Here is a 24200-nt window from a genome sequence, read left to right on the forward strand (position 1 = left end):
TGTAAGGAAAAGTAGAAGATGGACAGATAGGGATGGATTAAGGAAGGAGGAGAGAGAGAAAGGAGGGAGGATTAGGAAAGGAGGACAGGTGGTAACACACCCTATATACTCAGGGAACATCAGGGAGCCTCAATGGGTTCTTAGAGTGTTCAATAATGGGAAGAGGAGTGAGAAGTGAAACAATAGGTCTAGGCCACATGGCAAAGGTCTGGAAGGCCATGATGAAGAGCCTGTTTATTGTCGTAGGAAACAGCTCAAGACTTCAGATCTCATGATTACAGCTGCTGATCAATTCATTAATCTTCATAAACATACTGCTTCTATGATAGGAAATACCTTTTAGGAAGCAAAAAAGCAGAGACAAATTGAAAAGAATCTATGTTGTCTATATCTCTGCAGGAAAGTATCTGATTCTTGCAGAGAAGAAAGCTGTTTGGAGCAAATTAGCATCTTCTATTACTACGTTTTGCTCAAGTATATTCTACTTGATAAAAACCTGTTTCTGAAGATCAAACTTAACAAACACACAACCTGTCCTACTTAAAATAATTTTAAATTTCTATGTGGACATCCATGAACTAAAAATCTTACCCAACCTTAGGCTTCAACTTGTATCAATTCTCTAGAGGAAAAAGACTTTCACATTTCGTGTTTTAAAAATTTTATATGCAATCATGAGTCATTGATTGAAAATCAACCTGCCATGTGTTCATTAATCTGGCTCACATGTACTTTATAGAGAATATTCACTTGGATTAACTTTCTATTATAATTTTCTGTTCTATTTATATATGCAAACAAAAAAATTATAGTAATGATGGTATGTCTAACAGAGATACTCTCCTACACGTTAGTAATAGTTCAAATTAAGCCTTTTAACTCCAATGAAAGCAGAAATTAGAAAAATATGCCACTAGAGAAACAGCGACAATAAATGTAAATGATCTTCTAAAAATAAACTATTTCTTTCTAGTACACAGCAATATTAGAAAATTTAAATAGTGGAAATTCCATGGAGTCCTAAACTATTTTTACTCTCTATATAGCAGTACTGAACTTCCTTACTGCATTAAGTCACATTTAAGAGTAAAAACAAGGCTAAAATAATTACATGATTTTAGCCCCCTTGTCCATATTTAAATCTTAGAATTCTCTGAGCCATTAATACATGGTTCTCTTTGACACTGTTACTAGATTTTTTCAATCAATTTAGAATATACAAATGAGTATATAACAATACAAAGATGATTCCAGATTTACAGAACCTAGAATTAGTCTAAGCTTATTTTTATCTAAATACTGGTGTTGAGAAAAACTATTTAGGATGGCAAATACTTCTGAGGTATGTAGACTATCCTAAAAATAAATTCATTATGATAATGAACTTTTAATCCTAAGAGAAACATTTTAAAGCCACATTCTTGAGAATTCGACAATAATTTGTTTAAAAAAATCTCCAGCAATGCTGCAAAAAAGGGTACTTGGTTTTTTCCATCATACAAGTACACCACAAGAATATATTCAAAGTTTACACCTTTACAAGTAGGAGGTGCTTTATAAATGTTGAATGAATCGTTAATTTCAATAAACATGGGAAATAAACACTCCTTATTACAAACTTCCACTCATTTATAAATGGTAAGTTGAATATCAAAAAAATATTGCCCTTAGGAAAAACAAAGTATTGAAGATCATTAATCTGAGACATTTGGAAAGAAAGGAACAGGAGAAAATAGTTTCTCTGCCCTCTGGTGGCAATAAAATCAACTGCAGCAGTTCTAAAGCAATACATAATTAAAATGTCCCTGTTATGAAATCAGATATTTTCCCCTGTGCCAAAATGTCTGTGATAAAAATCCTGATTGCTACATGGTGAATTTCAAGACAGCTGGACTTTTTAAAAATTTCCCCATGTTGAACTTCTACCTAGACTACTTACAAAAGAAATTATTTTTTCTCTTCTTTCTTTGCTGTATTTTATATATTCAGTAGGCTAACCATTTAACTCCTAGACTATTCAAAAACTACAAGCAGATTGATATTGAGTAAAGAAGCTACTTCAGTTTTCAATAAATCTCCAGAACATTTACCAAGAAATTTAAAACCTTTTTTTTTTTTTTTTTTTTTTTTTTTTACTCAATCCTATAAACATACGGGTTTCTAAAGTAATTTTCCACCGTGGACACTAGTTTATAATTAGTTTGTAACACCTGTACATTTATGTTGAACAACTTAGGTATTTTCTAATTCACAAAGCTTTGAATTATCTGGCCAATTTTAGAATGGAATGTTTACTTCATCCTCAATTTGAGAACTTAGAATAGAAAATGTATATATATTCTTTTCTCAATAATATATCATTAATGAAAGAAGCTCAGAAAAAATAAATATTTGCTGACATTTATTCATTTATTATTTACTGTAAATGCATTACTTACAACCAGTGCCAAAGAAGTTTTGAAATAAACAACTTGGGATGCATTTTGGCACATATCTCTCTCTAACCTCTCTTGGCATGTAGAAAATTGTTTTCTTTAAGCATCTACTTATTCCATAAATGTGGTGATGAGGTATCAATACCATGGGGTAAAAGTCGTATGTTTTTAAATCAATGAAAGATAAACAAAAATGGATAATCTATTGATATGACACCCAGTAAATAACAACCTATATCCATTCATGCAGAAGAAAATTATATGGGACAAAGACAAATCAATTATCAGGAAAATTGGAGTTTTAAAGCATTTCACAGTTTTAGAAGTGTTGTCATGATGTTGCCCCCTCCACACACCCCTCCAACCATAATTTGGAGCGCAGAGTCAGAATCTGTGTTTTCTCTGTACGAATTCCCACCAGGGGCAGTGTTTTAGCCGATTTCTAGGTCTCAGATTGGTAAAATTCATTCAAGGACTTTCTCCGAGATTCATCTCACCTGGAATCCCCAGGTGACCTCACTAGGCTTCCATCTGCGACTTTCGTGTTGACATTTGGAGGATACATGTATGCTTTCTGAGGGAAGCGCTTACCACAACTCCCACCTTCCGAATTAAAAGAAAACAAAACCTTGATCATCCTAATCAGAAAGTTTTTTTCTTTTTTTTTTTTTCTTTTTTTTTTTTTTTCCTCCAAGTGTTTTTGTTCATTTCACCTCCTCTCGAACTCTAACCTGAGTTCACAAATCTCTGCCACGGTCGCTTTCTCTGCCTGTTTCTTCCCTTTCTTCCTGAGGGGCAGAAATGGTGAGCAGGCACCCAGTTCTCGGGAGGTACCTGGACCCCGGCTCCGCAGCGCCCAGCCTCAGAGAGCCAGCGGGCCGCGGGTGGAGGCTCCCGACCAGACGCGCACCTGGCTGGCATCCGCCCGAGCAGAGGACACTGCCCCTGGGAGGATGCAAAGACCAGGTCTCCGCGTGGGGGCATCGCCAGGGCACTTGGACAAACCCCGGACACGTTCAGGCCTGTCTGCGAAGCCGGTCGGCCGAGGACAATGGTGGCAGGGATTGGTCTCCCGAGGCGCGCCCACCACAGTCCGGTCGCCTCCTCCCCTCCCCTGCGCCCCGCCGCACCTACCCCGCCCCACTTCCAGAGCCCGGCGGGCCCCAGACCTCGAAAGGGAGCTAAGGTGGGGATCGCCTGGGGATGGAAGGTGCGGCCACAGTAAATTTTTCCTCCAGCCAAGGGGGGGGGGGGGGGCTGCAATCTCCGGCTGCCACCACGTCTCCCACCCACAGCCCCCATCACGCACTCGCTTAGTCTATCGCAGCAGCAGGGTGGCAGCAGGAGCCAGAGGGGAGAGTGCCCAGGGATGCCAGCTACCGGGAGAGGAATCTACACAAGGAGGTTTGCTCTCACACACCAGAGCCCTCTCTGGGAGACTTGGGGAGACGGTACCACCCCCTGTCGCTCAGGTGAAGGAAGCCCGAAATCCTCCAGACCCCCCCCCCCCCGCCAGTGCCCTTCTCTAAACCGACCATCTTCTCCCCATTCGGAAAGCCCAAGTTTACCCGAAAAGCAATTGCAGTAACTTTCCCAAGGGCAGACAGATGAAGTGGGGGTGGGCTGAGAATGGGGGAGGTGGGGGGGGGTGTTAGCGAGGTCTTCAGCTGCGCACAAAATCAACAAGCGAAAGTGCATCTTACCATTGATTTGGTTTCCAGGCTCCCCTTCGGTGAACTGAAACCGGTCCATTAAAAAGTGGCAAAGTAACACAACTCCTGCAGCGGCCAGGTCGGCCCTCGGGAACCTCGCCATGCCGCCGCCGCCGCCGCGACCTCCCTCCCCCGCCCCGCCAGTCCTTCCCAGGCGCGCTGGGCTCCGGGGTTCCGGGTGGGGACGGGGGCGACCGGGACGACGGGGTTAGAGCTCTGCGGACCGGCCTCCGCGGAACCTGGAGGCCTTTGTAAAATCTCGATGGGATTTCACACTCAGGAGCTGGGAAGAGGAGCAAGGGAGGAGGGCGAGGGGAGTGCAGTTCTCTCCGGACCTCCGGGTCTCTCTTCGCAACTTGCCACAGCACCCAGACACAGGACAACTGCGGGGAGGGAAGGCCACTTGCAGCCGGGGCTCGCGAACTCTCGGTTCCGCACGGGCAGCGCCACCCGGGTGCCCGCAGACAGGCACTTCCGAGCCCCCGCGGTACGCTCCACTGGGTTCAAAACAGATCTAATTCCACAGCCGGCGCGGCTGCCTTCTGCAAATCCAAGAGGGCTTCGGCTCAGAAGGAACTTTCCCCAGTGTTGGGACGGCCCCCGCGGGAGCTGTGGGTTTGCGGGAAGGGGATTACTGTGGGCTGGCGAAACCCCTCCGACAAGTTTTTCTTCTTTTCTTCGCCCAACGCAGGGCGCGCGTCCTTTCTCGCAGCCCGAGGGATGGGCAGCCCTAAAGAGCTGAGCCCAGGGAAGGCTCGGGCTGCAGCAATCTAAGGTCCGAAGCCGGGGGTGGGGGGGTGGGGGGGTGGGAATATGTGTGTGTTAAAAGAAAAAAAAAGAAGAAAGAAAAAGAAAGAAAGAAAGAAAGAAAAAGAAGGGGGGGAAGGGAAGAGGAAGAAAGAAATGAGGAGGAGGGAGAGGGGGCGGGGGGAGTCAGGCCGAAACCTATCGGGAGAGGGTTCCTTCTGGCTTAGGAAGAGGTGGCCACAAGCCCTGCCGAGCTCGGGAGTTTGGTGGCGGAGGAGGCGCCGCCGCCGCCGAGCTCCCCCGCGCTTCTGCTCCACACTTTGGGGAGGGAAGGCAGCTCGCAATTTGCCAGATCGGCCGCTGCACCCTCCTCCCTCCTCCCTCCCCCTCGCTCCTTCAGGCTTCTCCCACCTTCCTCCCCGAAACCGGCAGCTAGCACCGACCTGTCCAATGGCTGCGCTCTCCTCGGGGCTGGCAGAGGAGTCGCCGAGAGACTGAGCCGGAGGAGCGAAGCCAGGGGGAGTGGGAGTGCAGCCCCCGCCCCGCGCGCCCCCGGCAGCCCGCCGCCCCGAGAGCCGGGAGAGGCGGCGAGGAGGGCGAGCTCGGAGCGGAGCGCGGGGCTGCACCTCCGCGCCGCCCGCGCGCCATCCTGCACCCAGCTCCGGCCTCTGCCGCCCGGCCCGCGGCGCCCTCGCCCGCCTGGCCCCCGGCCGCCTCCGCGCACCGCCCGGGCCACCCGCGGCCCCTCACCGCCTCTCCAAAGCCGCCAGCCGCTGGCGGGGGTTCCCGGGCGCTAAGGGGTTAATTACAGTTCGCCATTCCCGGGAGGGCGTGTGCTGCAGTGGTTGGGGGTGAAGAAAGCGAACCCGAGCTAGTTGGGCCACCGACCCCGAGAAACCCCCTGGAGGGTCGGACCCGGGACCCTCAAGCTGGGAGGAGGAAGGAGGTGCGCGGGAGCGCGGTCCCGCCGCCGCCGAGGCTTTGTAAAGTGTCCGCCCCGGGGGGAAAGCGGGAGTTTAAAGGAACAGGAGGCCCATTGAATTTCCTACGGGGGCTTTAACTGGCAGTCGCGGGCTAGTTTGTTTTTGTTTTTTTCCTGCTCCGGGATGTGCCTCGGAGTTAACCCTTCCCAGTCCTCTCACTAGTTTACATCTTTTGTTTAGTGAACCTCATTTTAAAGGGACAAATACAAAGAAAGGTAGCAAAGCATATTGGTTAAAAATATTAATTCTAGAAACAGACTGCCCGGGGCTAGAATTCCACCTTCCCCCACTAACTAGCTATATGACTTTGAGCAGTTAATCTCAAAGTGCCTCAATTCCTCATCCATCAAATGCGGAGAATGGTAGTAATGCCCTTATAAGGTTGTATTGAATTCAATGAGTTATTACTGTATACTTAAAGAATTGAAAACAGTGCCTGTGCAAAGTACAAGAGTTTATGTTTCCCAAGACACAGGAGAGGGAGAGTCCTAAATCAATGAAGAGTTTTCTTCACTGTTCTTAAATTCAAAAGCTCCTATTAGTCTCTTCTTGCCCACTCTACTTCATGCTCTGAAGATGCTATTGATGAGCACCTACGAAAATGAACAAAATTAACCTAATTCAAAATGTAGTCAGAGGCAATGGCAGCTTACTTTACATACCCCAACAAGCAGCAGCTTACTTTACCGACCCTAGGAAGAAGAAGGAAAAAGATTTTCTCCTTGCTCAGTCATTAACCTAGAAGAGAAACTGCCACAACTCAGCCAATGAGAAGCTGCTACCCAGAACTCTTCCTTTTCTCCAATAAACCTTTCCTGAAAACAACCAAATCCCTCCTGCCCTCTATAAAAGCAAGCCCCTCTCCTTGTTCTTCAGACTTGCCTATGCTTTTGGCATAGCTTGCAGGTCCTAAATTGCAATTCCTCTACTACTCCCAAATCAGTTTTTCTTTGCTGGCTAAATGACTGGAAATTTTATTTTTAAGGTTGGCAGACCTTAATTTTGTCACAAAACCCCACAGGTAATGGATCCAATAATCAAACTACTAGGCTAATTTGATGCAGAAAGGATGCCTCTCTCATGGTGACTTAGCTGGTGAGAAGGGAAACAGGAAGTGCAACATGTCTTCCACAATACAATATTTATATCAGAAATATATATGTATACACACACACATATATATATGTGTGTCTGTGTATATATATATACACATATATATATATATATATATCAATGTTATACATACACATTTGATTATCCCAAGACCTTTGCTCTCTCCTGAGCTTTCTTGCAACTGGTTGATTTCCTCCTCACCATACTTAAGAAATCTGGTTCTTTTATTTCTGCTCATCTGAGAGTTGTTTTTGTTTTTTGTTTTTTTTTAAGATTTTATTTATTCATGAGAGACACACAGAAAGAGAGGCAGAGACACAGGCAGAAGGAGAAGCAGGCTCCATGCGGGGAGCCCCCCATGTAGGTCTTGATCCTGAGACTTGATCCCGGGACTGGATCCTGGGACTCCAGGATCATGCCCTGGGCCTGAAGGCAGGCGCTAAACCACTGAGCCTGCCAGGGATCCCCCTCAACTGAGAGTTTTTAAGTTCAATGTAACATCGCAAACAAATTGGAGTACCTAAGATACTTACCTGTTTAACATTACCTTGGAAAACAATTTTCTCATCAAAATTTGCTTGTTGTAGTGGATGTTGAGCTTTTCATCTGCATCCCTACTGAGGTCACTACTTCATGAATCCATGTGGAAAGCTTCTTAAAATGTTTTGTACAACTCCAATTCCCATTATATGCAAAATTATAAGGAACCCAGTAGGAGTCATCTCAAGAAAGCATTACTTCTTTTAGTTTGGGATATTTCCCCCTACTTTCACAGTAGGAAAACAAGGGGCGCGGGGTGGTTCCTCTTTTTTTTTTTCTTTTGAAGAGAAGAGAACCAAGTTCCTAGTATCATTTTCTTTTCTTTTCATTGTTATATGCAAATTACGAATATTTTTCTTGTTTGTTATAAGTAATCTTTGCCCTCCTGATTGAAGCTATATACCTTAAATGGAAATTTGATGTCAAACACTGAAAGGAACCCCAGTTGTAATTAATGGTGACTTTGGAGGGTTTTTTATGTTTTGTCTATCATTGGTGCTATTCAGTTGTTTCATTTTACTCACAGGATATTCTGAAGAGTCACCCTCATAGAAAATACTTAGGTATGGGAGAAGAGAGAGGTAAACAAAAATCAGTGATGCATGATATTTTAATGCCCAGAACTAAGAACATAATAAATGTAGGTTTTAATGTTTTGCCTTAGATATCAATTGATAATCATTTATATAAAAATATATACAGTATAACAAGCAACAAGTACATAAAGTATATGTAGGATAGTATATTCAGAGTGAAATGGAAGGGGCTAATTACTCATGTGATCCTGGCTAATTAAAAGCAGTGAATTTGTGGCCTAAGTGATTTCAGTTTGTGGTATATATACACTGTACCACAGTATTACTGTTTACTTCAATTTCATGGAGACAAAATACGGCGTCTCAGTGAAAAAAATTTCATCTTCCATGTGACTTGAAAGAAGAGTTATAATAAGTGAGGCTCATTTCTATTTACTATAGATATGATAACTGAATTGCTGGGTTTTTAAGCACTAGCTTAACTTTACTAATTAAAATTGGTACAAGGAACCAATTAATCAGAACAAGGAACAAATTAATCAGAAATTTCAACAGAGTAATACTTGAGTTCTCTGTCTAATACAGAGATCTGGAATTCACAGAACATTCTCTTCTAAGATCTTAAGATCATATATCAGAATCACTGTCAACAACGTAGAACTTTAAGCAGACCCAAGCTAATATCTATGGTATTCCAATCTGTTTGCAACTTTTATTTACACCACCCTTCAGGAAGATTTCTCCACATTCCAAGTGCAATACTATCTGTCTAAAGGCAAATACAATGACTTATCACATCCTACTTCCAACTCTAAGTATAGGTTCCAAGGACCTATCCTGAATTCAAAGTTGTCTAGCAGGATACTCAAGAAAACACCATGCTTACTCAAAAAAACAGAATGTAATACAGGCTGTGGAGTAGCATTTAACATTCTTTTTTGCTATTATTTCAAGAAATAGTTTCTGGTCTGTTTTACCGAGATTTGTTAAAATTTTCCACAATTTGGTCAAATAAAGGGACATTGCTATTACTGGATTGCTTTTACTCAGTCCTCAGCTAATATTATGACCTTTCCCTCTGGGTCTCTGGCATTTCCTGTCCCTCCTCATTTGATAGGCATAATTTTTTTGATCTCTGATACAAAATTATAAGACTCATTTGTTCATCTGGGCTGACTTCTGCTCTCAGAATCAACCAGGATTTCATTATACTGCTGATGGATATTCTACCTTTTACCTCTTTTATAGTTTTATGTAAAAATCTTATGAATTGAGTGTTTTGAATCAAATATTTTTAAAAATCACCTAATAGCTAACATCACTTTTTTTTATACAGAAACAGTTAACATGAAAGAATACTTAATGCCTTTTCTCCTCATATCAATACTACATTTACTATTTAAATGAAATTAACAACATAATTATTATATTTAATTACATTTTAGTCATTCATAATGAAATATATTGCATTAAAATTGTATTCATGTTTATATTATCTTCCTTCTAAATCTTAATAAGCTAAAGTTTAATCAGTAAATAACAAAGTACAAAACTGTGCAAATTTAAGTAATAGAAAAGAAACTATTAAAATGGGATTAGCAGCACACCATCAACACTGTCTGCCTGAAGCTCTTACACCAACCCCACCCCCTTGAGCTCTACAGGTGTTGCTTTTCTCAGGCCAGTATATCTGAGAACCAGAGCAGTGGGCCCATCCCAAGAAGACCAGCACAAACCCCTGCACATACCATGTCTACTGAGCATAGGGTCCTGCAAGCTTCAGTTCTTAGGTCTCTTTTAACAAGCAGACCAGTGCACACGTAGTTAAAACTTGCCATGCTCTGGCCAAGGTCCAAACACTCCCCACTGCAGGCAAGGAGAAAATAATTATTAAAAAGATTAGGTGCATTATCTTACATTTCTCCTTAAGTAGCAATAATGTGTAACAGAAACAGAAACATAAACCTTATGTATCCCTCAATTATAATCAAAGAGAAGTTAAAATCCTGCATTTTTCAAAAAAAAAAAAAAAGGAAAATGGGCAGGTGCTCAGCAAGTACTTAGTGAATTAACAAATGAAATAAACATGTGAAAGAATATTCTGCACAATGCCTAATAATGGAGCACATGGAAAGGTTCTGAAAATGTTAACTGCTGTGGACATCCTTGTTAGACTTATATCCTATCCAGATTTTTTTGAACCGATAAAAGTGTCTGAAGTACGGGAAATATGTAACCCAAGTGTCTGCCCCAGCAGCAATCATGCTTCTGTAGAGCCTCTGGTGGAAGGGATTGCTCCTGGCACAGATCACAGGTGCTCTGCACCACACATTGCTACCACTGCTGATCTTCAGTCTTGATGCTTTGTTCTGCATTTCCTTTACTCACCTTGCATCCATCTTCTCTTCTTGTCCTATAAATTATTTTATTTTCATCTTGCTATATGAATTTTATTGATATATAATTCACATAATTTAAGATTAACCCTTTTAAAGTGTCTAATACAGTGGTTGTTAGTATATTCACAACACTGAAATCAAAGCAACCATCTAATTCTAGAACATTTTCATCATTTGAAAAGAAAGCCCATACCCATTAGCCTATTCCCCTTCCACTCAATCCGTGGCAACCACTAATATACTCTCTCTGTCTCTATGGATTTTCCTATTCTGGACATTTCACATGAATGAAATCAATAATATGTGGCCTCTGATGTGTCACTTCTTTCACTTCACATGTTTTCAAGTTTCGTCCATGTTGTAGCTATTTTACTGTCACATATTCCATTGAAGGGATCTACTACTTTTTTTTTTTTGATCTACTACTTTTTTATATCCATCAGCTGATGAACATTTGAGTTGTTCCTACTTTTTGGCTATTATGAATAATGATGCTATGACCATCCATGTACTATTATTATAATTTGTAGGGACATATGGTGATAATGGTGACACTGTGTAACATTGACAAACTGATTTCCACAGTGGCTACATCTTTTTTACATTCTCAGCAATGTATGAGGACTCCAATTTCTCCTTATTCTCACAGACACTCGTTATTTCCTATTTAAAAAAAATATAGCCATCTCAGTTGGCATGAAGTGGTATCTCATTACCATTTTGATTTACATTTCCCTAGTAACTATTCATATTAAGCCTCTTTTCATGTGCTTATTGAGCATTTGTTTTTCTTCTTTGGAGAGCTGTCTAACCAAACCTTTGCCCCCCTTTTAAATGGGCTGTTTGTTTTCATTGTTGAGTTGTAAAAGTTCTTTATACATTCTGGATATTAGGCTCTTATTAGATATCTGAAATGCAAATATCTTCCCCTATTCTGTGAATTGCTGTTTCACTTTTTTTAGTATTCTTTGATGCATTTTTTTATGAAACCTAATTATATATTCCATTGGTTATTTTTGCTTTTGGTGTCATGTATCAGAAATGCATGCCTAATCCATTGTCATGAAGAGCTACACCTCTGTTTTCTTCTAAGAGTTCTCTTGTTCCAGCTTTTACATTAAGGTCTTTTATCCATTTTGTTTAAATATTTATATACAGTATAAGGTAGGGAACTAAATTATTCTTTTGAATATGGATTAAAAATTGTCTCAGTCATTTGTTGATAAGACTATTGTTTTCTCATTGAATGAACTTGGCATCATTGTTGAAAATAGATTGGCAAAAAGTAAATGGAGTTGTATCATCTCAATTCTATCCCGTTGGTCTATATGTCTAGCCTAGTGCCAGTACCAAACTATTTTGGTTACTGTGCAAAAATGGTAGTTGGTATTTTGGTAGGGATTACATTTAATCTGTAAATTATTTTGGAGACTAATGGTATTTGACAATATCTAATCTTGCAGCCCATGTATGTGGGATGCTTTCCCCCTTACTTCTCAGTCTTCTTTACCTTCTTTAAAATTGTTCTGCAGTTTCAGTGTACTAGCCTTGCAGTTACTTGCCATATTTATTCCTAAGTGTTTTATTATTTCTGATGTTATTGTAGATGGCATTGTTTTCTTAATTTCATTTCTGGATTGTTCATGGCTAGTATATTAGTTTGCCAGGGCAGCTAAAACAAATTGCCACAGACTGGGTGGCTCAGACAACATAAATTTATTTCCTCACAGCTCTAGAGATCAGAAGTCCAAGACTAGGCTGTCAGTAGGTTTCATTTCTTCTCAGGGCTCTCTCCTTGGTTTGCAGCTTGCCACTTTCTCTCTATATCCTCATCTGGTGCAGCTACATCCCTGGTGACCCTCTGTGTGTCCAAATTTCCTCTTTTTATGAGGATACTAGTCAGATTGGATAAGGGCCAGAGATGCCTGGCTGGCTCAGTTGGTAGAACATGAGACTTTTGATCTCAGGATTAGAAATTCAAGCCCTGTTGGGTATAGAGGTAACTTAAAAATAAAATGTTAAAAAAATAGTGGATAAGGGCCTACCCTACAGGCATTATTTTAACATAATATCCTTTTTAAGGGACCTATTTCCAAATATAGTCACATTCTGAAATACTAGGATTAGGATTGCAACATATGAATTTGTGCCTGTGTGTTGGGGTGGGGGAATAGAATTCAGCCAGTGACAGCTAGTATATGGCAACAGTATTGATATTTGCTTATTGTTTTTGTATTCTGCAGTCAACCTTGCTGAATTCATTCATTAGAACTCTAAATAGTTCTTGATGTGTACATATTTTTTCTTCTTGGGAAAAATGTCTACTCAAATCCTTTGCTTATTTTTAATCTCATTATTTTTTGTTTTGTTTTTTTGCTAATAAATTGTATGACTCCCTTATATAATTTGGATATTAACCCCTTATCAGACAAATGGTTTGCAAATATTTTCTCCCATTACATAGGTTGCCTTTTCGTTTTGTTAGGATCATTTCTTTTGCTACACAGAAGATTTTTCATTTTATGTAGTCCCACTTGTCATTGTTTTATTTCTTTGCTTGTGCTTTAAGTATAGTATCCAAGACCAATATCAAAATTTTCCCCTATGTTTTCTTGGAATTTTACAGTTTCAGGTCTTATATTTAATCCATATTGAGTTAATTTTTGTAAGATAGGTATCTAGTTTCATTCTTTATGTGTGAATATCCAGTTTTCCCATCACCATTCACTAAAGAGACTGCCATTTTTCCATTAATTAATCTTGAATAATTTATCAAATACTAGTTGACCATACATGTACAGGTTTATTTCTGGGTTTCAGCTGTGTTCCATCAGTCTGCGTGTCTATTTTTATGCCAGTGTGATACTGTTTTGATTATCTTTGTAATATAGTTTAAAATCAGTAAGTGTGATACCTCCCTCCAGCTTTGTTCTTTTTCATGATTGCTGTGGCAATGTGGGGCCTTTTGTGGTTCCATATGAATTTTAGGATTGTTTTTTCTATTTCTGTGAAAAATGCCTTTGGAACTTTGCACTGAATCCATAGATGGCTTTGGGTAGTACAGACTTTTTAATAATGTGAATTCATCTGATCTATAAACACAGGGTATCTTTCCACTTATTTGCGGCTTCCTCAATTTCTTTCATTTATGTCATAGTTTTCAGTGTACAGACCGTTCACTTGATTTATTGCTAAGTATTTTATTGGTTTTGATCCTACTGTAAATGGATTACTTTCTAAACTTATCTTCTACAGATAGTTTGTCAGACGTATAATGTAGAAATACAACTTATTTTGCATCTTGATTTTGTATCCTAAAACTTTACTGAATTCATTTATTCATTCTAATACTTTTTGGTGGAGTCTTTAAATTTTTCTATATGCAAGATTATATCAGAGACACCCTTAATTACTCTTTTATGATTTGGATGGCTTTTCTTTCTTTTTCTTGCCTAATTTCTCTTAGGACTTCCAGTACAATGTTGAAGACAAGTTGCAAAAGTAGCACCATTGTCTTATTCCTGATCTTAGAGGAAAGGCTTTTTTTATTTTTATTTTTTATTTTTTTTTATTTTTTATTGGTGTTCAATTTACTAACATACAGAATAACCCCCAGTGCCCGTCACCCATTCACTCCCACCCCCCGCCCTCCTCCCCTTCTACTACCCCTAGTTCGTTTCCCAGAGTTAGCAGTCTTTACGTTCTGTCTCCCTTTCTGATATTTCCCACACATTTCTTCTCCCTTCCCTTATTTTCCCTTTCACTATTATTTATATTCCCCAAATGAATGAGAACATATAATGTTTGTCCTTCTCCGACTGACTTACTTCACTCAGCATAATACCCTCCAGTTCCATCCACCTTGAAGCAAATGGTGGGTATTTATCATTTCTAATAGCTGAGTAATATTCCATTGTATACATAAACCACATCTTCTTTATCCATTCATCTTTCGAGGGACACCGAGGCTCCTTCCACAGTTTGGCTATCGTGGCCATTGCTGCTAGAAACATCGGGGTGCAGGTGTCCCGGCGTTTCATTGCATTTGTATCTTTGGGGTAAATCCCCAACAGTGCAATTGCTGGGTCGTAGGGCAGGTATATTTTTAACTGTTTGAGGAACCTCCACACAGTTTTCCAGAGTGGCTGCACCAGTTCACATTCCCACCAACAGTGTAAGAGGGTTCCCTTTTCTAGAGGAAAGGCTTTTGATTTTTCACCACTGAGTATGAGGTAAGCTATGGGCTTGTATATGACCTTTATTATGATGAAGTATGTTCCTTCTATGTCCACTTGTTGAATTTTTATTATGAAAGGATTTTGAATTTTGTTAAACACTTTTCTGCATCTATTGAGATGATGCTGTATATCACATTTATTGATTTGTATATGGTAACCATCTTTGCATCTCAGGGATAAATCCCACTTGATCACAGTATATCTTCCTTTTAATATGCTGTTGAATTCAGTTTAGTAATAGTTTGTAGGGAATTTTTGAATGTATATTTATCTGGTATTTTGTCTATAGTTTTCTATTCTTGTAGTATCCTTATCTGGCTTTGTTATCAGGGTAATACAAGCCTCTTAACATGAGTTTGAGAATGTCCCCTATTTAATTTTTGAAGGAGTTTGATAGTTGGTGTCAGTTCTTATTTAAATGTTTGGTAGAATTCACTGGTGAAGCCATCTGGTTCTGGGTTTTTTTTGTTGTTGTTGTTGTCGGAAAATTCTTGATTATGGATTCAATCTCTTACTATTGATCTACTTGGATTTTTCTATCCCTTCATGATTTAGAATTGGTAGGTTGTAAATTTATAGGAATTTATCCATTTCTTGTAGACTGTTAGATTTCTTGGCACATAATTGTTCATAGTAGTCTAGTATGATCCTCTGTATTCCTGTGCTATCTGTTGTAATGTCTCCTCCTTAATTTCTTTTTTTAATAATAAATTTATTTTTTATTAGTGTTCAATTTGCCAACATACAGAATAACGCCCAGTGCTCATCCCATCAAGTGCCCCCCTCAGTGCCCGTCACCCATTCACCCCCCGCATCCTCCTCCCATTCCACAACCCCTAGTTTGTTTCCCAGAGTTAGGAGTCTTTATTTTCTGTCTCCCTTTCTGATATTTCCTACCCATTTCTTCTCCCTTCCCTTCTATTCCCTTTCACTATTATTTATATTCCCCAAATGATTGAGAACATATAATGTATGTCCTTCTCCGATTGACTCATTTCACTCAGCATAATACCCTCCAGTTCCAAACACGTTGAAGCAAAAGATGGGTATTTGTCATTTCTAATGGCTGAGTAATATTCCATTGTATACATAAACCACATCTTCTTTATCCATTCATCTTTTGATGGACACCGAGGCTCCTTCCACAGTTTGGTTATGTGGACATTGCTGCTAGAAACATTGGGGTGCAGGTGTCCCAGCGTTTCATTACATCTGTATCTTTGGGGTAAATCCCCAAAAGTGCAATTGCTGGGTCGTAGGGCAGTTGTATTTTTAACTCTTTGAGGAACCTCCACACCGTTTTTCAGAATGGCTGCACCAGTTCACATTCCCACCAACAATGTAAGAGGGTTCCCCCTTTTCTCTGCATCCTCTCCAACATTTGTGGTTTCCTGCCTTGTTAATTTTCCCCATTCTCACTGGTGGGAGGTGGTATCTCATTTTGGTTTTGATTTGTATTTCCCTGATGGCAAGTGATGCAGAGCATTTTCTCATGTGCGTGATGGCCATGTCTATGTCCATGTCCATATGGACATGTCTGTGAGATTTCTCTTCCTGTCTTTTGCCCATTTCATGATTGGATTTTTTGTTTCTTTGGTGTTGAGTTTAATAAGTTCTTTGTAGATCTTTGAAACTAGCCCTTTATCTGATAGGTCATTTGCAAATATCTTCTCCCATTCTGAAGGTTGTCTTTAGTTTTGTTGACTGTATCCTTTGCTGTGCAAATGCTTCTTATCTTAATGAAGTCCCAATAGTTCATTTTTGCTTTTGTTTCTTTTGCCTTCCTGGATGTATCTTGCAAGAAGTTACTGTGGCCGAGTTCAAAAACGGTGTTGCCTGTGTTCTCCTCTAGGATTTTGATGGAATCTTGTCTCACATTTAGATCTTTCATCCATTTTGAATTTATCTTTGTGTATGGTGAAAGAGAGTGGTCTAGTTTCATTCTTCTGCATGTGGATGTCCAATTTTCCCAGCAACATTTATTGAAGAGACTATCTTTCTTCCAGTGGATAGTCTTTCCTCCTTTATTGAATATTAGCTGACCATAAAGTTGAGGGTCCACTTCTGGATTCTCTATTCTGTTCCATTGATCTATGTGTCTGTTTTTGTGCCAGTACCACATTGTCTTGATGACCACAGCTTTGTAGTACAACCTGAACTCTGGCATTGTGATGCCCCCAGTGATGGTTTTCTTTTTTAAAATTCCCCTATTCGGGGTCTTTTCTGATTCCACACAAATCTTAAAATAATTTGTTCCAATTCTCTGGAGAAAGTCCATGGTATTTTGATAGGGATTGCATTAAACGTGTAAATTGCCCTGGGTAACATTGACATTTTCACAATATTAATTCTGCCAATCCATGAGCATGGAATATTTTTCCGTCTCGTTGTGTCTTCCTCAATTTCTTTCAGAAGTGTTCTATAGTTTTTAGGGTATAGATCCTTTACCTCTTTGGTTAGGTTTATTCCTAGGTATCTTATGCTTTTGGGTGCAATTGTAAATGGGATGGACTCCTTAATATCTCTTTTTCAGTCTCATTGTTAGTGTATAGAAATGCCACTGACTTCTGGGCATTGATTTTGTATCCTGCCACGCTGCCAAATCGCTGTAAGTTCTAGCAATCTTGGGGTGGCGGCTTTTGGATTTTCTATGTAGAGTATCATGTCATCGGCGACGAGGGAGAGTTTGACTTCTTCTTTGCCAATTTGAATGCCTTTAATCTCTTTTTGTTGTCTGATTGCTGAGGCTAGGACTTCCAGTACTATGTTGAACAGCAGTGGTGAGAGTGGACATCCCTGTCTTGTTCCCAATCTTAGGGGAAAGGCTCCCAGTGCTTCCCCATTGAGAATAATATTTGTTGTGGGCTTTTCGTAGATGGCTTTTAAGATGTCGAGGATGTCTATCCCTACACTCTGAAGAGTTTTGATCAGGAATGGATGCTGTATTTTGTCAAATGCTTTCTCTGCATCTAATGAGAGGATCATATGGTTCTTGGTTTTTCTCTTGCTGATATGGTGAATCACACTGATTGTTTTACGAGTGTTGAACCAGCCTTGTGTCCCGGGAATAAATCGTACTTGGTCATGGTGAATAATTTTCTTAATGTACTCTCGGATCCTATTGGCTAGTATCTTGTTGAGAATTTTTGCATCCATGTTCATCAGGGATATTGGTCTATAATTCTCCTTTTTGGTGGGGTATTTGTCTGATTTTGGAATTAAGGTGATGCTGGCCTCATAGAACGAATTTGGAAGTACTCCATCTCTTTCTATCTTCCAAACAGCTTTAGTAGAATACATATGGTTTCTTCTTTAAACGTTTGATAGAATTCCCCTGGGAAGCCATCTGGCCCTGGGCTTTTGTGTCTTGGGAGGTTGTTGATGACTGCTTCAATTTCCTCTCTGGTTATTGGCCTGTTCAGGTTTTCTATTTCTTCCTGTTCCAGTTTTGGTAGTTTGTGGCTTTCCAGACATGCGTCCATTTCTTCTAGATTGCCTAATTTATTGGCATATAGCTGTTCATAATATGTTTTTAAAATCGTTTGTATTTCCTTGGTGTTGGTAGTGGTCTCTCCTTTCTCATTCATGATTTTAGTAATTTGAGTCTTCTCTCTCTTCTTTTTAATAAGGCTGGCTAATGGTTTATCTATCTTATTAATTCTTTCAAAGAACCAACTCCCGGTTCTGTTGATCTGTTCCACAGTTCTTCTGGTCTCGATTTTGTTGAGTTTTGCTCGAATCTTTATTAACTCTATTCTTCTGCCTGGTGTAGGATCTATTTGCTGTTTTTTCCCTAGCTCCTTTAGGTGTAAGGTTAGCTTTTGTATTTGAGTCTTTCTAGTTTTTGAATGGCTGCTTGTATTGCGATGTATTTCCCCCTCAGGACTGCTTTTGCTGCATCCCAAAGATTTTGAACGGTTGTATCTTCATTCTCATTAGTTTCCATGAATCTTTTTAATTCTTCCTTAATTTCCTGGTTGACCCTTTCATCTTTTAGCAGGATGGTCCTTAACCTTCACGTGTTTGAAGTCCTTCCAAACTTCTTGTTGTGATTTAGTTCTAATTTCAAGGCGTTATGGTCTGAGAATATGCAAGGGACGATCCCAATCTTTTGGTATTGGTTCAGACCCGATTTGTGACCCAGTATGTGGTCTATTCTGGAGAAAGTTCCATGTGCACTTGAGAAGAATGTGTATTCAGTTGAGTTTGGATGTAAAGTTCTGTAGATATCTGTGAAATCCATCTGGTCCAGTGTATCATTTAAAGCTCTCGTTTCTTTGGAGATGTTGTGCTTAGAAGACCTATCGAGTGTAGAAAGTGCTAGATTGAATTCACCAAGTATAAGTGTATTATTATCTAAGTATGTCTTAACTTTGGTTATTAATTGATATATTTGGCAGCTCCCACATTCGGGGCATATATATTGAGGATTGTTAAGTCCTCTTGTTGGATAGATCCTTTAAGTATGATATAGTGTCCCTCTTCATCTCTCACTACAGTCTTCGGGGTAAATTTTAGTTTATCTGATATAAGGATGGCTACTCCTGCTTTCTTTTGAGGACCATTTGAATGGTAAATGGTTCTCCAACCTTTTATTTTCAGGCTGTAGGTGTCCTTCTGTCTAAAATGAGTCTCTTGTAGACCGCAAATAGATGGGTCCTGCTTTTTTTATCCAGTCTGAAACCCTGCGCCTTTTGATGGGGTCATTAAGCCCATTGATGGTCAGAGTCACTACTGAAAGATATGAGTTTAGTGTCATCATGATATCTATTCAGTCCTTGTTTTTGTGGATTGTTCCACTGGACTTCTTCTTAAAGGGGGATTTTAAGAGTCTTCCTTAAAATTTCTTGCAGAGCTGGTTTGGAGGTCACATATTCTTTCAATTCCTGCCTGTCTTGGAAGCTCTTTATCTCTCCTTCCATTTTGAATGAGAGCCTTGCTGGATAAAGTATTCTTGTTGCATGTTCTTCTCATTTAGGACCCTGAATATATACTGCCTGCCCTTTCTGGCCTGCCAGGTCTCTGTGGAGAGGTCTGCTGTTACCCTAATATTCCTCCCTATAAAAGTCAGGGATTTCTTTTCTCTTGCTGCCTTAAGGATCTTCTCTTTATCTTTGGAATTTTCAAGCTTCACTATTAAATGTCGAGGTGTTGAACAGTTTTTATTGATTTTAGGGGGGGATCTCTCTATATCCTGGATCTGAATGCCTGTTTCCCTTCCCAGATTAGGAAAGTTTTCAGCTAAGATGTTTTCAAATACATATTCTGGCCCTCTGTCCCTTTCGGCACCCTTGTGAACCCCAATTAAACGTAGGTTTTTCTTCCTCAGGCTGTCATTTATTTCCCTTAATCTATCCTCATGGTCTTTTAATTGTTTGTCTCTTTTTTCCTCAGTTTCACTCTTTGCCATCATCTTGTCTTCTATTTCCCTCACTCGTTCTTCCACCTCGTTAATCCTCGTCGTTAGGACTTCTAGTTTGGATTGCATCTCATTCAATTGATTTTTAATTTCTGCCTGATTAGATCTAAATTCTGCAGTCATGAAGTCTCTTGAGTCCTTTATGCTTTTTTCTAGAGCCACCAGTAGCTGTATAATAGTGCTTCTGAATTGGCTTTGTGACATTGAATTGTAATCCAAATTTTGTAACTCTGTTGGAGAGAGGACTTTTTCTGATTCTTTCTTTTGAGGTGAGGTTTTCCTTCTAGTCATTTTGCTCAGTGCAGAGTGGCCAAAACAAGTTGTATTGGGAAAAGGAGCAAAAGAGAGGAGAGAAAGAAGGAAAGAAAAGAGAAAAAGAAAAAAGAAAAAAGGAAGAAAAAAAGAAAAAAAAGGGAAGAAAAAGAGAAAGAAAAAAGGGTGGGGGAAACAAACAGAAATAAAAAATCAAAACAAAACAAAACAAACAAACAAACAAAAAAAAAAACAGGGGGGAGTATCTTCTGATTCTGTATACTTCAAGTCCCTTGACTTCTCCTGGAACTTGTCCGTCTAGCTGGTCTTCTGGGGAAGGGGCCTGTGGTGCTGATTTTCAGGTGTTAGCACTTGGGGGATCTGCTCTGCCCCCTGCCTGGTGCAGGGCTCAGTGGGGGTTGTTTACCCCGTGACGGGCTCCAGGAGGAACAACCCCAGTGGCAGCGGCCTGCTCTGGAGCCCTGGAGTCAGCTCCCGCAGTAACTCCTGAGCTCTCCCTCTGCAGGGCCTGGAGGCTCCGGGGCGGGGCCGCTGAACTGCTCAGCTTGGGGCAGGAGCGTCCTTGCTGTCCTGGGCCCTCCCGGCCTCTGCCTGTCCCAGGGGAGGCCGGATCCTGGGCTGTGTCCCGGTGCCCTGTGCTCCTGGCCTGCACTGTTGGATTTGCGCTCCCGCCCCGCCCCCCCTCCGTGGAGCCACTGCCCGAGCCCCTCCGAGCTGCTCCCGGGTCCAGCCGTGCAGTGATGCAGCCCTTAGGGAGATCGGCGCACTCTCCCCCGGCGGCAGTTCTTCTGTTAGTGTCCCAGGGAGCCTGAGGGCATCCCCGCCCTCCTGGGATCCTGCTCCAACTCCCTGCGAGCCCCTTTCCGCCCGGGAAGGTTGGTGCAGCTCCTGCGTCTCCGGGACGGGGCTCTCCTGTCCTGGGGACACTCGCCCCGGCCTCAGCCCGGCTCCTCGCGGGGCCCCTCCCCCTTGGAGGCCTTTGTTTCTTTACTTCTTTTTCCCCGTCTTCCTACCTTGATAGAAGCGCGAACTCTTCTCACTGTTGCATTCCAGCTGTTCTCTCTTTAATTCTCAGGCCGAATTCGTAGATTTTCAGGATGATTTGAAGGTTATCTAGGTAATTTGGTGGGGACAGGTGATTTGGGGACCCTAATCTTCCACCATCTTGCCCCTCCCTCTCCTCTTTAATTTCTAATTTTTTTTGAGTCCTCACTATTTCTTGGTCAGTCTAGCTAACAGTTTGTCAGTTTTGTTATGTTTTAAAAACAACTCTTAAAAAAATAAAAAATAAAAATAAAATAAAATAAAACAACTCTTAGTTTCAATGCTCTCTTCAATTATTTTTCCTATTCTTTAGTCCATTTATTTTTGTTCTGCTCTTTGTTACCTTTTACATTTGGCTAACTTTGCTCTTAGTTAATTTTTCTTTTTATATTTTCTCAAGGCATACAGTAAGATTATTTGAAATCCTTCTCTTTTCTCCATGTAGGCAGTTATTGAAAACTTCCTTCTTAGAACTGTTTTTCTTCATCCCATAAGTCTTGATCTGTTGTTTCCATTTTTATTTATCTCAAGATATTTTTGAATTTTCTTTTTGATTTCTTATTTAACCTATTGGTTTTCAGCAAAAAATTGGTTGTTTAATTTCCTCATATTTGTTAATCTTCCAATTGTTTGGCTGTCGTTGATTTTTAGTGTTTTACCAATGAGGTTGGAAAAGATATTAGCATAATTTCAGTCTTTAAAAATTTGCTAAGACTTGTTTTGTGATCTAACATATGATCTATTCTGAAGAATGTTCCATGTGTGCTTGAGAGGAATGTATATTTTTCTGCTGTTTGATAAATTGTCCTACATATAACTGTTAGGTTCATTTGATCTACAGTATAGTTCAAGTCCAATGTTTATTTAGTAATTCTCTCTATATATGATCTATCTATTGTTGAAAGTGCAATACTGAAGTCCCCTACTACTATTGTATTACTATCTATTTCTTTCTTCAGATTTGTTAGTATTTGCTTAATATATTTAGGTGCTCTGATATTGTGTGCATATGAATTTATAATTGTTACATCCACTTGATGAATTTACTCCCCTACCATTATATTGTCTCTTATAATTTTTAATTTAAAAATATTTTGTATGATATAATGTATGCATCTTTGCTCTCTTTTGGTTTCCATTTCCATTTTTGAGCCTATATTTATCCTTAAATCTGAAGTGACTCTCTTTGCAGAGAGCAATATAGTTGGGTTCTGTGTTTACGCATTCAGCCATTCAATACCTCTTGACTGGAAAATTCAACCAATTCATTTACATTTAGAGTAAATAATGATATGTAAGGACTTATTATACCATCTTGATTGTTTTCTGGCTGATTTGTAGTTCCTTTCTTCTTTTCCTGCTGTCTTTGTGAATTGATGATTTCCTATAGTGGTAGACCTTGATTCATTTCTCTTTATTTTGTGTGTATCTACAATAGGTATTTACTTTGTGGTTACCCAGAGGCTTAAATAAAACAGCTTAAAGATATAACAGTGTGCTTTAAGGTGATAACAATTTAACTTAGATCATGTACAAAAACTGTTCTTTTACTCCTCCAACCACATTTTATGTTTTCATGTCACAAAATGTATATCTTTTTAAAATATTTTTTAAAGATTTTTCATTTATCTATTCAGAGAGAGAGAGAGAGAGAGAGAATGAGAGACACAGAGACAGAGAGACAGAGACACAGGCAGAGAGAGAAGCAGGCTCCATGCCCGGAACCTGATGTGGGACTCCAGGATCATGCCCTGGCCAAAGGCAGGTGCTCAACCACTGAGTCATCCAGGTGTCCTTTTACGTCTTTTTAAAATTGTATATCCATTAACAAATTACTGTAGATACTGATATTTTTAATACTTATGTCTTGTGATCTTTATGCTAGAGTTAAGTGATTAACACACTATCCTATTATAACATTGGAGCATTTTGAATTTGACTATATACTTTACCAGTATGTTTTCTATTTAGACTCATTTTCATGTTACTAATTAGTATTCTTTCATTTTAGCTTTAAGAATTCCTTTCAGTATTTCTTATTAGACAGGTCTAGTGGTGAAGAGCTCCTTTAGCTTATATTTGTCTGGGAAAGCTTTTATCTCACCTTCATTTCTGAAGGACAGCTTTTCCAATAACTTTAGTTGGCATATTTTTCCTTTTATCACTTTGAATATATTATTCCAGTCACTCCTGACCTCTAAGGTTTCTGCTGAGAAACACACTGATACTATTATGGAGGGTGTTCTCTTTTAAGTGACAAACTTCTGTTACTACATTTAAGATGCTCTCTTTCTTTTATCTTTGGCAGTTTTATTATGATGTGTTTTGGAGAAGATCTCTTTAATTTACTTGGGGACCTATGAACTTCATGGAATTGAATGTCCAAATCTCTCTCCTCAGATCTGTAAGTTCTCAGCCATTATTTTTTTAAATAAGCTTTCTGCTCTTTGTTTTCTTTCTCTTTTCTTCTTCTGGATCTCCAATAATGCATAGATTGTTTCTCTTATCGGTGTCCTATAGGTCCCAGAGGCTTACTTCATTCCTTTTCACTCTGTTGTCTTTTTGATCCTCAGATATAACAATTTCAAGTGATCTCTCTTCGAGTTCATGGATTCATCTGCTTGATCCAGTCTGTTGCTGAAGCTCTCTACTGAATTCATTAGTCATTGGATTCTTCATTTTTAAAATGTCTGCTTGATTCTTTGTTTTCTTTCTCTTTGTTGAACTTCTCACTTTGTTCTTGTATGATTTTCCTGATTTT

At 39.9% G+C, this 24200-nt stretch overlaps 1 protein-coding gene across 3 annotated transcripts in view; it reads right to left on the bottom strand.

Moving 5' to 3' along the window:
* PLXDC2 (plexin domain containing 2) overlaps window positions 1-24200 on the bottom strand; it is a 510869-nt gene that overhangs the window by 452234 nt on the left and 34435 nt on the right. Inside the window, exon 4 of one of the 3 annotated variants that reach the window (XM_025464029.3) lies at window positions 9815-9932. In XM_025464029.3, the coding sequence (XP_025319814.1) occupies window positions 9815-9830 (16 nt within the window). In that variant the 5' untranslated portion in view covers window positions 9831-9932. Of the gene's footprint in view, window positions 1-4138; window positions 5271-5337; window positions 5558-9814; window positions 9933-24200 lie in introns of those variants that run through there. The other 2 variants (XM_049097150.1, XM_025464027.3) reach the window with 2 other exon arrangements.

This window comes from Canis lupus, chromosome 2, assembly GCF_003254725.2.
Source record: "Canis lupus dingo isolate Sandy chromosome 2, ASM325472v2, whole genome shotgun sequence".
NCBI lineage: Eukaryota > Metazoa > Chordata > Mammalia > Carnivora > Canidae > Canis > Canis lupus.